We start from the raw sequence: 18193 nt of genomic DNA, 5'->3' as shown, positions 1-18193 counted from the left end.
AGCGACGTATAAATATCACATTTCAGCGGTCTACATTTTTTCTTCTAAAATATTTATCATATTAATTCGTTTAAAATAATATACATTAAAAAAATAAGAAATATCTAGATAATATATATATATTAATTTACTAATCGATTCGTTGAAATATTAGTAAAACGATACTTTTTTCTTTTATTTTATAATACTATTTTTTCCCCTATTATGAACGTTGTAATCTGTTCAACTTGTGTAAGCAATAAATAACCTACCCTCCAACGGTCCAGTTTTTATATATGACATGTAAATGTGTTTTAATCTTGCTCAAACTCAGGCCGACCATTCCTGAGACATTTGGTTAATTGAACCCCAACCACCAAAATGCACCGATATCTATTGTCTAGTATTCAAATCCGTATAAAATCAACTAACCCTTTCAAAGATTTGAAGCTCAAAACCTTCGACTTCAAAAGTCAGTTGTTATACAACCGATTTACGATGAAGAGTTAACCTCTAGACCGTCCCGGTGGGCTATTAAAATCATCGGCAACTTTGTTTCCTACTTTCTTACAACTTCAACCGTATAATATTAAATTACTTAGAAATTATAAAATAATATTTCTGTCTTAATTTAATTTCACTGAAACCGATCTGTTTAGTCCGAAAATGATGTACATTACACTTGTACGGTGCTGAATTACAAACTTTTGATGAGGGTACTGTGCTACTTAAAAAGGACGTAACTCGGTTGAAAGGCGTTTCCGACAAAAAATTTCAGTCGTAACTAATAACTGAGATCCTAAATAAGGTACATTAAAAATTTCAACAAAATCAAAGGTGATTTCATAACTTATATTACTTTTAGTTACTGCCCGGTTTTTTATTTTTTTAAACTTATTTTTCCTTTACGAAGTACAGTTAAGATGAACAGCATTTATTAATTGTTTACACAGATAGCAGATGGTGAGTAATAAGCCACTAAATCAACTGATCTTAGGAAATCTATAACAGTCTCATCGTTTCTAATCGGTCATGTTTTCTTATTTTGCTGTTCGTAATGATCGTTCCAAAAATGGATTTAGGATTTTAAATCGCTATAACTACAAAATATTTTCTTTGTGTGAGGTAAATTTTTAAATACGCAAAGTTGAAAAGCGTATAAATCTAATCCCCCGCTTTCGCTAAAACAGCGTATTGAAATCATAAAAACCTATTATGAAAATGGTCAGTCCATAAAAGAAACGCATCGTAAAATTCATTACTTTTACGGAGCTGTTAATCATCTTTCTGAACAAGGAATTAGAAATTTAGTGAAAAAATTTAAAACACCGGGTTTTTTCAAAACAAATCGCACCCAGGGAGGCCTAATCTGTACGTTTTGATTATAAAATTGTACGAGAAAGTGCAGCAAATGAGCCATCAACATCAATTTCACGCCAATATCAAGAATACGCATTCCTCGGATCATTTTACGGAGAATCTTAAAATTTTAAATAAGGACTTGTATTTACGTGAAACAAAATTCAGTCGACTCAAGAGTTGAAAGCAAAGGACCAACAGTAAACGAAATTTTGTTACTTGGATTTACATAAAAATCTGATGTGGACATCACATGACTTTCTTGTACGCTTATTAAATTACATATACGCATTTTTTAAAAGTACGTAACATTTTATTTTACTAATAACTTCGGTTTTTTTTCATATTTTTTTTTTTAATTGATATTATTGCATTGTTATTTATTGTAAATATTTTATTTTAATAATAAGGGGTTAATAATTATTAATAAATCAATATATTTATATTAAAAAAAAGTTTAAAAAAATTATATGTATATGAATTCGGATTCGAACCGATGTGCCTTCCCCTTGTAAAATCCAAATATTTCATTAATTCATTTTCATTTGGCTATAACTCAGCAACCGATGTAAATAAGTACCATTTATGATATACAGTTGAAAAGCTGTCAATAAGGACTTATAACAGCGCTTAAGTAAAAGTTCAACTTCCAAAAAAATGGATTTTGAGCTTTTTGGACACTTTTTGGTCAAAATTATCAAACGGGGAGATGCACAACTGAATGTTACAACAGTCCTAAATCCAATATTTCAATATTCTACGGGTAATCGTTTTTGAGCGAGATATATATACGTACGTACGTATAGACGTCACGGCGAAACTAGTCAAAATGGATTCAGGGATGGTCAAAATGGATATTTCCGTTGAAATCTGGAAACCAAAATTTTTCGCTATCACAATAATTCCTAAACTTTGTACAAGGAAGTAAAAATGCAACAGATCCATTTTTTCCGCATAAAGTCATCTTTAGCGATAAGGCTCATTTTTCGTTAAAAAGTACGGCTAATAAACAAGACTGCCTAATTTGTGGTGAAGCAAACCCTTAAACGATTTACGACAGACCATCTTACGCGTAAAAATCTACGGTTTGGTGCGGTTTTCTTTAAAGACAATGAAAGCAATACTGTTATAGTGAATGTAGAGCGTTATAATGAGATGTTAACAAATTTTTTTACAGCCTCAGAATAAATGAAATTGACACTAACAATTCTCTTATTTTCAACTAGATGGAGCTACACGCATACAACACTGAATGTATCTCGTGGAATGCTGATATGAATTAGCTACCAAGAGCTTGCAACCTGACCTCCTGTAAACTCTTTTTGGGGGGTTATTTGAAAAGTTAAGCTTAAAGTAATAATCCAAAAAACATTCCGGCCCTAAAAGATAACATCCGAGCCACCACAAGGGGAATTGAAGTTCCCGTATTCGAAAAATATCTACGAAAGTTTAATGTTCGCAGTGATTCCTGCCAACGTACCCACGATGGGCATTTAAAAGGTATTTCTAACGTCTAATTTTAATTAATAGTATTTTTATTTTAAATAAAAACACTAGAAATATTTCGTTTAGTTTGATTTTTATAGAGAAACAAAATTCTGAAGTCATCTGCGGAACACTCTATAGTTTATTGCCGGTCGCGCTAACATACTTATTGTTTGCTTACTGTACATAGTATTTTAACACTGCAAATATACAGTAGTAGAGATTAGATTAGAGTAAATTGAGAACTTGTTCTGTTTCTTATTTTTTAACTGTGAAAAATATTTTCCTTAGATAATAAGTTCAGTCTTATCCTTAAATAAAAAAAAAAAAATAAACAAAAATTATCGTAATAATAAAATTATAAATTAGAATAGATACATTATTTTTACTTACCTTCCTAAAATTTTAGAGACGCATCCATTCGATACTTGTAGAATACGTGATATGTCACAGGGCCTCGCTCCGGAATGCGCCAGTTCAACTATCTTCTGCCTGGTGGAATCAGGCAGAGGACGTCCGCTGACAAACACCCCTCCTAGCTGATTCACACCGCTGTGCCCTAACCACAACCAATATATAACCCCTATTCTCATACCCGTTTTCTAAAAATTTCTACAATTTTTTTTTTCTATTTTTATTAACCCTGAATTAATTAGAAAATAAAAAATCAAACCTAACGCTAATAAAATTTAGATATTAAATAATAATTTAACTTAATAGTTTACTTAAAATTAACTAAATAAAAAACTAATCTAGACAGATATAAAGACTACGAGAGGTCAAAGTAATCGTAAACAAAATTTTTGAATCGACCTATCGTATTTTTTCTTTTAATACTCGTTATTTAACGTTTCTATTATATTTTTCCATACTTTTCCTTTTGTTTCTATCGATTAAAAATATCTTTAAAAAGTATAAATTCGATTTTTTTTTAAAAATAAACAATCGAACGCTTTCGGAATAACATCAACAGACGTATAAAAAAAATTGATCTATGTTTTTTTGATAATATTCAATCGTATGTTAGAATTTATTTCAAGTAACTTGGAGAAAAGGGCCTAAAAATTTGATGTATAAATAAAATGAAACGAAATTTTTTCCTGATGATGAATAACACCGCAAACGATCGAGCGTTTATTATTTATTTTTCTGTTAGATTAATTATATTTGTTTTTATTTACATTAAAATCTAATAATTATTTAATATTTTATTAACCGTGAGTCTATATGATAGGTATATATAGCGGTGAGACTTAGAGGCTGATTTAATTGAACGAAATTTTGTAACGTAAACATAAAAAAACAGTGTTGCTACATTTGTGCCGAGTATGTAATCTCTTAAGAGTTTCTTTGGTAAACCCGTTGATAATTTATTGTAAAATCTGGCAACACTGTTTTCCTACCTCTCGTATTCTTAAATTCTTTAAGAAAATAGTCTCGTCTTGTAGTGAATTTGTTAGTATTGATTTATCCTAGAACGAGATAATACTTTTATATTCGTACTACTGGAATATCTAAATTCATACGATAAAGATCAGTTTTAATATACCGTGTGATATTTAAGTACCGAAACAGTTTTATACTGTACATCTAAGAGGTATTTGCAGGCCGAAAAAATGGGGTTCTACATAGTTAATAAAAATCACCATTACGGAGGGTTTTTAATTTTTGTCCGCCATATTGAGTCAAATTTATCCTTTTTAAACAGGAAGGTGGACATATGACACGTGATTTCGATTTAAAATTTTACAAGAAAAACAATGGTGAAACCTGTTTTTATTTTAATAACTTCGTTATGGAGTTATACGCATTCAAATTTGCAATGACGGAAAAATCGTGTTCAACAAAACGCGCTGCATGAACAATTTTATTGCATTTTACATTCATAATGCGTACAATAACGAACATAAAACAGTGCTATAATTCATAATAATAAAAAAGGTCATACACAGCACGTTATAAAGTGAAAGTTTGGGCGGGAATCTTCAGTCTTTGTATTTTAGGGCCTTTCATTTTAGATGACAGTTTTACAAGAAATGCTTATTGCAACTTGTTAGCCGATAGGATTTTACTAAATATCCGGGAAGTTGTTGGACAAGAATTAAATAATAACGTATGGTTTCGACATAATATGCTACCGCCTAATTGTTATCTAAGGGCACGGTAAGTTTTAAATGAGCAATTTTCAAATCGCCAGATAGGTCGTAGAGGAGCCGTAGAATGGGCTGCCGGGTCCCTAGACCTGTCTCCACTGGATTCATTTTTTGGGTGGTCCTGAAGCATAAACGTTTACAAAACAAAACCTACAGACATTGACGAATCGAAAAGAAAAATAATTTAACGAATCTGTTCGTGTACCACCAGATATAACAGGTTATAAACGGATATTTCTTGAGCTTAGCGCACTACCACGCTGTAGAGGAGAAGCATTTTGAACACTGTAGAATACCATTGTAGAATCTACAATTACCTTGTAGAATGGTATGCTTTCAAAATTTATTTCATTAGTAATTAGTAACGATCGAAAACATTTATTTAAAATTATTAAACAAATATTGTAATATTTAAAACAAATAATATCAGTCGATATAACCGTTTAATTTGTTGTTACGTTGTTATTTATTTAGTAATAAGGAACACTGTTTATGTGCATTATTAATGTAAAATGTAATAAAATTGTTCATGCAGCGCGTTTTGTTGAACACGATTTTTCCGTCATTGCATCTTCGAATACTTATAACTCTATAACGAAAGCATTAATAGAAAAACGGGTTTCACCATTGTTTTTCTTGTAAAATTTTTAATTGAAATCGTGTATCATATTTCCATCTTCGTATTTAAAAAAATTAAGTTTGATTCAATATGGCGGACAAAAATTAAAAACCTATCGTAATGCAGATTTTTTTAATGTAGAGCCCATTTCTTTCTGATTACAAATACCTCTCAGATATGCAGTATAAACTGTTTCCGTACTTAAATATTATCCTCCATACTTTTATGTTTTTATTTCTTTTTAAAAGAGTTTCTATTAAAAAATCAATATGCATATTTTTCTTTAAATGTACACTATTTATTATTAGAAATTTTATATCGGTTTGTTATTTTCGAATATTAAATACTTATTATTTATATTTAAAAGTAACCGACCCGTACGAGAAAGTTACGTAAGAATAATTGTTTCTTTTATTTTTATTGAAAACTCGATAAATCGTCGTTCGATAATTCATTATACTTTATAATTCGTTACTTCAAAGATTACGTTAAAATAAAAATTCTATTTCAAAATATTTTTCGAAAAATGAATAGTATATTTCTTTTGGTACGTGATATCAACAGAATAATAATATGAACGAGAAATGGGTGATATGGTGACGCGGGGGGGGGGGGTGTTATAATGAAATAAACAGTGATTTAAAATGTCTACTTTTTCTTTTAGCAAAAATTAGACTTTAACACTATTCTTAATTTATGATTAATTGTTTGCTTTTATTTTTAAATTTAGGTGTGTTAAAATGTCAAACAATTTTTCTTAATCTGAAATATAGTTTGAACAATGGAGCAGTCTTGCGGTAAATCTAAAAAAAACCATTAACTGAAATAATAACAATTTTTGATATGTTGAATCAGATTATTTCCATTGTATAAACAAGATATTTTTTATGATTTAAACAACTCGATTTGAGGTTTTTAATTTTTTAACCTTTTTTATTTATTTTTTTATTAATCTCCATTTTGCGTATTTCTTTGCTCGGTTTGACAAATAAGATTAATAAATTTCTCATCTGATATTCCATTGAAAAAAAATTGTAATCCAAAATTTTTTAAACTAGATATAGGAAAATTATATTCCAGATGGGAAATTTTTCTTTACTTTTCTACTAAATTTTTAATTTTATTTTAATTATTTATTTAGTAACCGGTTAGTCTAGTGTTTAAAGTCATCATCACAAAATCAACTGATTTTCGAAGTTGAGAGTACTAAGGTTCGAGTCCTCGTAAAAGTAGTTACTTTTATATAGATTTGAATGTTAGAATGTGGATACCGGTGTTCTTTGGGGGTTGGGTTTCATTTAACAACACGTCTCAGAAACGATCGACCTGAGACTGTACAAGTCTACACTTTATTTACATTCATACATATCATCCTCATTCGTCTTCTGAAGTAATACCTGAACGGTGGTTCCGGAGGCTAAACAGAAACAGAAAGATACGTCTCAGGAGCGGTCGACGTGAGCCTGTTCCAAGTTACTTATTTATCGATACATTTACATTTACATTGCATTTTATCTACAACTATGTCAGGCCTGGTAACACGATAGCAGAAGTTGCATTTGCCTATATATACAGACACCCAGACCGGAAGTGGCAGGAAAACTGGTTAGAGGAATAAATTTATTTAATATTTCACAAATTTACTTTACTATTATTTTTAAGTAATAATATTTAAGTATAAGTATTTTTTTATTCGCTAATTTTATACTTTGTAAGTTAATAATTATTATAATAATTTTTTTCATCGCGGTTGATTTTTCCAAGCAATTCCTGGTGCGGTTGGATTTTGTTATTCGTGGGATAGCATATACCTACTGTTATGATCTATGTAATCCAATATTAAATACGTTCTATATAAATACAGAATATTTTTTTTAGTTTAAAGCGCATCTCGTAGAATTAAAATTCGAAAGGAATCAATCTCTATAAAATTCATTTGCGAGATTCTAGCTATTAACAAAGTAAATGTAAAAAAAAAATTATATAAATAAAAATGTAAATGTTCGTTTGTTCAAAATCTTAAATCTCCGAAACTTCTTCACCGATTTCTTTGAAATTTTAACACAACGTTCCATTCAAATATGCGCATGAATTCAGGCGATCTGGGAGGCCATCTAATGTCACCATTTCGTGAAATGACACGTTGTCCGAACAATCGGCGTACAGCTCCCATCGATATTCGTGCAGTATGTGACGTTGCTCCGTCTTGTTGAAACCAGGCTGTGTTAAGAATCGGTGGAAATCTCTTTTGTTGTTCCACAACAAAGGTTTCAAGCCTGGCTATGTAACGAGCCGACGTCACTGTAATCGCAAGACCGTTGTCATTCTCAAAAAAATAAGAGCCTATAACACCGTACGATGACATAGCAAACCACACGGTCACTTTCTGGCTGTGCAACGGACGCTGGTGTAGCCGCGTAGGATTTTCTTGTGCTCGGTATCTGAAATTTCGCTCGTTAACAAATCCACTGAGGTGGAAATGCGCTTCGTCTGACATCCACAGTTCGTGAACAAACTCTTCGTTATCGTTTATCTTCTGAAGCATTACATTACAGAATTGTCCTCGCACAACTGCATCGTTCGGTTTCAATTCCTGGACGATCTGCAACTTGTACGGATGGTATTGCAAGTCCTTCCCTAACATTCTTCGAACGCTTGAACTATGTAATTGTAAAGATGTTGAGAGACGACGGATTGACCGATGTGGACTTGGAGTGACAGCATCTTGTAAAGCTTGAACATTCTGTGGTGTACGGACGGTTCGCTCAAGGCCTGGAGGTTTCTTTTTCATTGCCGAACCGGTTTCCTCAAAATTAGATATCCGTGTTTTAATTGCACGTGCTGATGGAACACGGTCGTGCCGTCCCAGATTAAGATGACGGCGAAATTCTGTACGCGCTCCCTTCACACTGTCATTGTTTTTGTAAAACGCTTTGATAGCAAATGCACGTTGCGCACCACTCCAAGGATCCGTGACAACTAAATGGCAGGTTAGGGTAGAGAGGCTGGCGCCACTTATCAAGTGGTACCAATCGCCCACGGCTACCAACACAACTTTCAAAATTTCCCGTTTCTTTGAATCACCTGTATATATATACTCAAATCTAACAATAGCGAAGCATTGCCGTGTCTGCTAGTTACTAAATAAAAATTTTACGAAGTGCGGACATTAATAATGTTCAGCACTAATATGTTGTAATTTTTTTTATTTTTTGGTGAATGGTTTTTTTATTTTATTTTTAAATAATTTATATCTTTTTATTTATAGCCGCGTCAACAATTAGTCATTAACGACCGGAGTATAACTGTAAATGTACGTGGAATCTTGAACTGATTCGGGCCAACCGTTTTTGAGACTTTTAGTTATAATTGAACCTCAACCACCAAAGAACACCGGTATCCACGGATCTAGTATTCAGATCCGAATAAAAATATCTACCTTATTAGGATTGATTGAAATTTAGATTTCGAAATCGGCTGATTTATGATGAGTTTTACTACTAGACTAACCCGATGGGTTAATTTTTAAGAATCTATTAAACAGATCAACGTGTTTTAGTAATAGATATGTTTTAAGTACAGTGTTATAACCGATTTAAAATTTAATTTATTTTGAGTTTATATTTTTTAGCTTTAATTAATTTTGATTTCAAACATGACAGATTATCGAGTTTTTTCTACATCTGATAAATGAACAGTATTAATATGTATTAAAAAAACAACGGAAATTTACAATCTACTTAAATTTTACTTTTTACTTACTAAAGAAACATGTAATCTTCTGAAATTATTCATTTTATCAAAGTTTTGCAGCATTTTTTTTCGTTTACTCAGTTTACTCATGCTTTTACCTCTTGTTGACTTTAGTACAATTATAAAATTTTACATAAAACGTTTCTTTTTTCATTAACAGGCACCATTTGTAAAATAATATAAAAAAGTGTAAACAAACACAATGTTCGTTTATTTTTTCGCCAACGCGAGCTATATTTTACTCTATTTTGCGGTAATATTGTTTTAATACTTTTTCGTTTTTTTTTTTTGTTTTTTTAAATGAAAAGTAAAACCAATAAATTAATAATTTCTACTGGGTTGAATTTAGTTGGCTGTGTAAAAATGATATATATATTTTTTTTTTTGTCTTCAGTCATTTGACTGGTTTGATGCAGCTAAAATATATATATATATATAAAACAAAATAATTTCCTGACGTTTGGATTTATAAATATATTAGAATATGTAGTTTATTAAGTAGTTTTCTAAATGTAATACATTACTCTAAAATAATTAATCAGGTAAATAATAAAAAATTAATTTTTTTAAAAAGTTTAATGTTAATGTAATAGAAATAAATTTAAAAAAAAAATTAAGTAGGTAATAAATAAATATAATGTTTTATTAAAAATAAGTCGAAGTGGTAATTATACTGTTTAATTTTGTACGATGAGTAATTCTATCTAATTTCATATAAAACGCGCTCTTACACTTTTAGCGATAGAAAATGCTGCCTATTATTGAAAACGTCAATATAAATTAATTCTTTGATTATAAAACTATAATTAAAATTATAATTTATATTAAAATTAAAATAATGTAATATTTTTAGAATTATTCTATAAATTAATATTCTACTGAAAGAAAAGTAATACAATAAAGTCTATTCTTTTAAATGCGGTAGGTACTTTTAATGACGTTACACCTTGAAGTTTTTTTTTTAGCTAGTTTTATAAACAGTAATATCAAAATCAACCAAAAAAAGAAGGGATTTGTTTTAAAAAGATCAAACATGTATTAAATAACTTCTGGAGCTTCTTTTGAATAATTTTTATCTTTATATATAATTTATTTGGATGATTAATTCACCATATAAGCTGGACGCCTGGGCATGGGAATATGAAATGAAAATTTTGTAGCGTATGAAAATAATGAATTTTATTTTGAACTTTAGGACCTAAACGTTTTCTTATGATAATTGTCCTTTCTTTTTTTCTAAATTTTCTCGTAGACTTTTGTTGCACGGTCTTGAGGGTTCCTGGGGTATAAAGTGCATCCGGCTTTATCACAGATTTATAGTGTCAACATTTTGAGTTCCAATATAGACTGTTTGTTATATGTGTTTTTCGTTAATTGCAAAGCTAATTCCATTTTATTAGCTCTAACTGTTAACGCTTTTTTATCTGAAGAATTCCACTTGATTTATTCTCCGTGATATTTAAAACTATCCGTTTACTCTATTTTTATTTCCTTGTACGAAGTAAAAGAAGTATTGTGATCGCGAAAAATTTCGGTTTTCAAATTTCAATACGTACGTACGTATGTATCTCGCATAACTCAAAAACGATTAACGTAGGATGTTGAAATTTTGGATTTAGGGCTGTTGTTATATCTAGTTGTGCACCTCACCTTTTGACTGCAATCGATTGAACCAAAAGTGTTCACAAAAGCCTAAAATTCAAAACAAATTTGGATTTTGGACATTTTCTTAACTGCAGTAATAAGCCCTCATCAAGAGCTTTCCAACGATATATCATAAGTGGTATTTTCATCGGTTCCAGAGTTATATCCAAATGAAATTATTATCATCTCTTAATGTTTTCATTCTTTCTTTGGTTTTAACATCTTCTTCCTGTTTATATTTAAAATCTCTTAAACTTTTAACTCTTTCTTTGGTTTTAACATTTTCTTCTCCTTCATAATCATCTTCTTGTCTTTTTTTGAGATATATTTCTTGATATCTTTCTTTTTCCTGTATGATTGTTTCTTTTTCATTTTTGATTATTCACCAAATAATTCAATAATAAAAACTGAATATTTTACACCGTAAGGTCGAACGAAATTAACATTTGTAACCGGTATACAGAGTTCACTAAACGGAATAGTTTAATTATTATTATCTTTTATTTATACGACACACCAGAAATCTAAAACTTTTGTTAATCAGCAACTCACAAAGATACGTTTATACTGATCTTGTAATACGAGTAATAAAGTGAGTTTTACTCTTTCCTAATATTTCAAGATTGTTGAATTAATAATCGTATAAATATTTGATTTTAATAAAAATTAATGTTTCAGCAATCGCGTAACTGTCCACTTTATTAAAGAATTGAAGGATGGCATCTAACTTTCCAATGATATAAGTTTAAATGAAATGCAGCAAAAAATGTGTATACGTAATTTAATAGGGGTACAAGGAAGTCATGCGGTCTTCTCATCAGATTTTTTTACTATCTCCATTAAGGAAATTCGGGCATTTTTTATCATTAGTCGAAATTTTCGTTTTCTCAAACGCGATTTTCAATACCGCTTTAGCAACCCGTTTTTCTAATTCTTTAATTTGTTGTTGTACTTCTTTCTAGTTTTTAACTAATAATGCCATATCATCAGTGAAAGCTAAACAGTTAATCTTTAATCCTTTAGTTCCCGATTTTATTCCACTATTTTTGTTTACTTTTTCTTCCACTATCTAACTACCTTTTCAAGAGCATAGTTAAAACGCGGTGGAGAAATCCCATTTCCTTGTGTTATGCCGGTTTCGTTGAGAAAAGGATAAGATAATTCTCTCAGAAATTTTATTTTAGAATAGGTGTTTGTTAATGTCGCTTTGTTTAAGTTTGTGGTTTTGTTATCTAAACCTGTTAATGTTAAAAAAGTGATGTTCTATCTACCGAATCGTATTCTTTTGAAAATCAATAAACGATAAAACAAATGTTCTATTTTAACATTTACAATATTCCATAATATTTTTGAGATTAATGATTTGCTCTGCTCAACATCTATTTTCCTAAATCAACCCTGATATTTAACCCGGTTGAGGTTCGGCGCGATTCGGAAGTGCTTTAGATAGAATTTTGTATGTAACTTCCAAAAGTAAAATTCCCCTGCAGCTATTTGGGTCTGTTTTGAATTCTTTTCTATGAAGCGTGTGGATGAATGCACTCTCCTTATCTTCTGTAATTATTACGTTACTCTACATTTCGGTAAAATTTTTGACTAGGGATTCTTTTGCATTTATGTTGACTTTCCTCCATATTTCTGCTGTAATTAAATTTTCCCTACAAACTGCATTATTCTTAAGTTCTATAATTAAGTTTTGAATTTTATCCAAATCCGGAGGTGTGGCGTTTTCTACGTTACGGTTGTTAATTTGGAAATTAAAAGTTTCTTTTCGTTTCTCACAATTTAATAAATTTTGAAAATATTTGGTTAAGATTTTACTGTTATCTGTGTCGTTATGCTTTTTTATCATTCTGATGTTTCAGCTGAAGATGTGGTAGGTTATATTTGGTAGAAGTTGCGACAGTTATTTTTATAAAAGTTCTTTTTCATAATTTTTCTTAACTTATTTTTTTGAAAAAATGACTTTATAGGTAAGCTTATAGGACTTATATAAGCTTATGGGTAAGTAAAGAGTTTGGATAAGTTTTTTAACCTTACTATAAAACCGTTATAGATTGAACTATCTCTCTCTCTCTCTCTCTCTCTCTCTCTCTCTCTCTCTCTCTCTATATATATATATATATATATATACACAAAAGTATGTTATAGACTTCCTACACGTAACACGATGTATGCACGTCGACTATTGAATGCGGTAAAGCAAGGCATTCGTAAATCCTATATTGCCCTCAGGGGTATATTTAATTCAGGGGGTGGTTTTAAACGACGGGATTAGTATAGCAAATATACCGCCTCCAGTCTCTTTACATGATTGTTTTTAGGGGGTGAATTTGAAGGATTATATTGTAGGTGAAGGGTGGTGAAGAATGAGATAGAATTATGTAGGTGATACCTTTCTCTTTATCTAGTTCACTTTGAAAGAGATTCAGGGATTAATTGAAAATAAAAGCTTTGGGTTGTTTTTGATTTTAAAAGATAAAAGGGGACATTGCGTGTAGGCTTGCTAAGTAGTCTTATTTATTTTTTATCGTTTTATATATATATATATATAGACCTCTCTTTTAATCTAAAAGACTACGTATAAAGAACGTGAAATGTAAATGTATTTGTTTTCTTTCATTTTTTGTTTCATATCTTTTTATTTAATTAATATCCTGAATATTTATTAAAGTTTTATTTATTTATTCATGAATCATTATTTTTTTTATCTATTTTTTAAATCTTCTCGTTTTATCTACTGGACACCAGGACTTAGTTGTTCGATGGATATCTGGAATCCATTTTTATCATCTCTTATTAAAAATAACAATGATATAAAAGTACAACGATTCTACAATCTATAATGAAACTCAGATTAACTTAAAAAAGTGGATTATATATATATATATATATTTGAGCGCTTTCCGCTTTACGGCATCAACAGGTTATTAATAAAAAATATTTATCTTTAATAGTTATCAAATTTTTTCACTTACATAAAATTGTCAATTACTAATATAATGAAAACCAAGAAAAATGTTGTTTTATACTATTTTGTATTATTTCTCTGATGATGGTTTTAAGCAGAAAGCGTTTAAGTATTAATTATTTTACGTGTTCACTTGATCTGTATTTGGTTTATTAATATCTTCTACTGGTACCAGAAGTTTGTTTTTTATTTTAAACTATTAAAAATGTTAACAGAACTCTTCCAAAAATCATTTTGTAATTCGAGAGAAATATACAGGGTTTTTCGGTGTATTTTCATAATTAGTTTTTATCTGTGTTATTTTATTATTTAAGCTAAAACAGTAGCATTGTTAAGGATTTGTTGGCCAGTAAGTTCTGTTATTAATTGTTAAATCTCTTAATTAATTTTTGAGAATATAGAAATATTTGAACGTAAAAAAATAATATACTATTAAAGACATTATTTATCGCATTTCGTTCTGTAATTATATGTATTTATAACTATAACAGTTGTATCACTCATCTATGTTTATTTTTGTTTTATTAACTTTCGTTATTTTTCCATTAAGTGAAGGCAGTTTTGCAGGAAAGAGTTTTTAAAAATATTTCTTCATAGTGAAGGAACGGTATTGCTTTTTTTTTTTAATCAATATTAATATCATATAAATACCCTATCAGCATCTTTTACTAGTTGCACAAGGCTTATTGTAATAATACTATAAAATAATAATAAACTATAAAATACTAAATACTAAATAATACTATAAAATAATAAATAACTCTTCCTATATTAGTTAAGTAATTAAAAAATATATAGATAGTTATTTGTTTTAGCTCCGACTACTGTACTATGCGGAAAAGAGTGGGGGTACCTTCATGGTATTTCTTTATTAGATTATACTATATTACTAAATACTCTTTTTCTCTTATCAAAAAAAAAAGAAGCGTATTATCTTATTTTTAATATTAATTATATTATATTATCTTATTAATTAATTAAATACTAGTTAAAATTTATAAACAGTAATTAAAACGCAATATTGAAAAAGAGCTAAACATGGCACTTATATTTAATAAAAGTTAAAATAATAAAAAAATATTATTTTTTAGTTAAATTATACACGTGCTGTACATCCTCTGTACACTTTAATGTTTAAAATACGACATTATTCATAATGATAGACAATATGTATAAAATTCTTTAAGGCAATCGAACCGATAAAGATTTATTTAATTTCATTATTACTTATTTCTGTTTATTATATTTTATTATTTAATAAGAAGTATTAAAACCGATTATATGTAATAATTGTCTAATACTAACTAATGCAACATCTCGTTAGCCATATTGTTAGAAAGATTTTCATGACTTTTTACGAATTCTATAAGCCTATACATGCCACTGAGAAACCTCACAAGAATAATTTACTTATTTATTTCTTATTTAGCTTTCTTTTCTATATTGCGTATTTAACACTATTTTCATTATGTAATAAAAAAAACCAAGTAGAAACAAACAAACAAACAAAATAACTAAAATCAAATCAAATAAATTAGCGGTGTGAGAGAGCTAAGAATGATCTTGTCAATGGACTGACCCCTCCAGAGCGGTTATGAAGACCTCAGTATATTTTTTTGTCGTATTATTTTATTTTATATACAGACTTAGATACGGTAAAAATAATTCTCCGCTTCATTTGTTTATTTTATTTTTACTGTATCTGTCTGTTTTTTAAATAAAAAAATTATCATACATTTTACACTAAAATAATTGATACCACGCGTTCTCTTTTGTTAATTTTATATATATATTTTTTTTTGTTAAGAAATGACTGATGGACGTAAATTTGAAATTTTATATAATATGTATTATTATTTTAAAAAAACTTTATTATAAAAAAAGAAATTTATGTAGTTTTATGCAGTTTTTGATTTTAGTAAAAGTGTCTTCTAGAGTTAATTCAAACGATGAGAATTAAGAGTTTGGCTGTGTGCATGAATTTGGCAACGTTACTTTCCTTCCGCGTCACGTCGATCGTATTATAATTAATACATAAAATATTGTAATAAAAAAATCTGCTCGTCGTAATTTTTTTTTTTAATATTAAAATTGTAGTATTGAATCGCTAACGTACTAATACAGAAATTTGTCCCGTTTTCTTTCAATAACATTTCAAAAATTCATTAATTTTAGATGCAGGATATCTGTTACAGTAAATTTGATTAAATCCGGTGATTATGCATAATTACCGGTGAATTTCACTAATTGCCTCCAACGTTGGAGAATAACTTATATAATTTACATTTAAATTAATTAGACGAGGAGGTTAGCGAGCGAAGAGAGCGTAGGTTATGTTGACATACGTACGATTAGTCAGTACATGGAATCAACACAATCTTTCTTTTTCCGTTTAGCCTCCCGTAATTACCTTTCAGATAATACTTCAGTGGATGATATGTATGAATGTAAATGAATTGTAGTCTTGTATAGTCTCAGGTCGACCGTTCCTGAAATGTGTGGTTAATTGAAACCCGATAACCAAAGAACACCGGTATCCACGATCTAGTATCTAACATAGTGTAACTATACACTCGCTTCGCTCGCTAACCTCGACTAATTAACAGTATTGTAACTTAAATAATAAATCCAGTAATTACTGCTTATAATCGAGTTGTTATTTTAATACGAAAAATATGTAAAATGACCGGTATATTTAATAAATTGAACTATATATTTATTTATTTATTAGATTTATTAATTTCTCCAACATTGGAGGTGATTAATCAAATTTACTGTAACATATCCATTTAAATAATTATGACGTATTCAATATTTTAAACGAAGTGATACCTTAAAAATTAGAATTTTAAAATTAGGCTTTTTCAGGATTTATCTAAAAAACATCTGAAATATTAAATATATGGGAAAAAAATAATTCAAAAATTTGTATGTTTTTTGTGAATATTTTTGTTAGAAGTTATTATTACGTATTTTCGTAATTTTTATTCTCAGTTAAAAACTTTTTAAACAGATTAATTCACTTTAAATAAATTTTTCTAAGATTATTTTACTTTTTTATTTTTATTGAGAATTAAATTATTATTTATTGAACTTTAGTATTTTATATTCCTATTTACAAATTTATTTACACAATAATACACATTAATGTTACATTTACACATTAATTAATTTTTACAAAGTTTAATAAAACATTTATTATTGGTTATAACCCATCTAAAGTAATAAATACCAGTCGTATTGCTTTCACTGAAATTAATGACATTCATTCTACGCGTGAAGGAACGATTAACTGATAATCTGAATTGCATCTGTATTTCGATTATTTGTTTGCTTTTTTGAAACGGTATACATATACATTTCAGTGAAATATAAAATCGAAAAAAATTTAACTCGTCATTTTTCTTAGGAAAATTGACTTTGAATGATTGTTATTCGTGATTTTTATTATCCAGAGTGACTTGTAATTCATGTTAGGCCGCCTGTAAGCGTTATTATAACGGTATTTTAAAAATAATCCGAATTAATTTTACATATATATCTTAAAAGTAAGATAGTAAAAACATGTTTGATACCAGTAAAAATTTAAGTTTTGATGAAAATCGAAAAGGTCTTTATCGATTTTCTGATAAAAAAATCGATATTAATGAAAAAAAATTGTAGAAAAATTTTTATATCGGATGGGTACTAATAATTTTTTATTATATAAAAAAGAATGTTTGATTTTTTCATTATTATTGTTTTCAGTAATTTATAAACTTAAATATATTTTTAGGATAAAGAATTATAAAACATTTATTATTAATTAAAAAAAGGCCGTGTGGTTTCAAATAAAGTGGAAAATGAATGCGAAGTCTACATAACCGCTCGTTTTTACTTTCTTTTTCTTTACTATATTTTTTTATATCGGGTTAAATATTATCCCGACATCGAATTTTCAATGCTGTTGTTATGAGTTACCTTCAGCGATGTGGCTTAATCCTGCAATCATAAAATACAAAACCCGGAATACACAGAATACACTGTCCTAGATACATTACATAAATTATTTTCTAGTATATTATATTATTTTTAAAATATTCTAAAACTAGATAAATAATATTTTGTCATGAACAATACGTTCAAGGTCAGCAAAGGATTATTTTTTAAAAAATTAAACTTCTATAGTCTTTCTAGCGGAATAAACACGTGCGCAAAGAATATATATTTTGTTGCTCGAGGAAAGACGAT

The 18193-nt window shown here is 28.8% G+C and overlaps 1 protein-coding gene across 1 annotated transcript in view; it reads right to left on the bottom strand.

Annotated features, from left to right (window-relative positions):
• Window positions 1–18193, bottom strand: part of LOC142332478 (paired box protein Pax-6-like) — a 202164-nt gene that overhangs the window by 149725 nt on the left and 34246 nt on the right. Inside the window, exons 2-3 of the mRNA XM_075378928.1 lie at window positions 17924–17944; window positions 3217–3382 (exon numbers count right to left, since the gene is read on the bottom strand). Of these exons, the coding sequence (XP_075235043.1) occupies window positions 3217–3382; window positions 17924–17944 (187 nt within the window). The remainder of the gene's footprint in view (window positions 1–3216; window positions 3383–17923; window positions 17945–18193) is intronic.

Source organism: Lycorma delicatula, chromosome 11, assembly GCF_047948215.1.
Source record: "Lycorma delicatula isolate Av1 chromosome 11, ASM4794821v1, whole genome shotgun sequence".
In the NCBI taxonomy this organism is placed as follows: domain Eukaryota; kingdom Metazoa; phylum Arthropoda; class Insecta; order Hemiptera; family Fulgoridae; genus Lycorma; species Lycorma delicatula.
The sequence above is the reverse complement of the archived record's forward strand: the minus strand, read 5'-3'. Positions and strand labels throughout refer to the sequence as shown.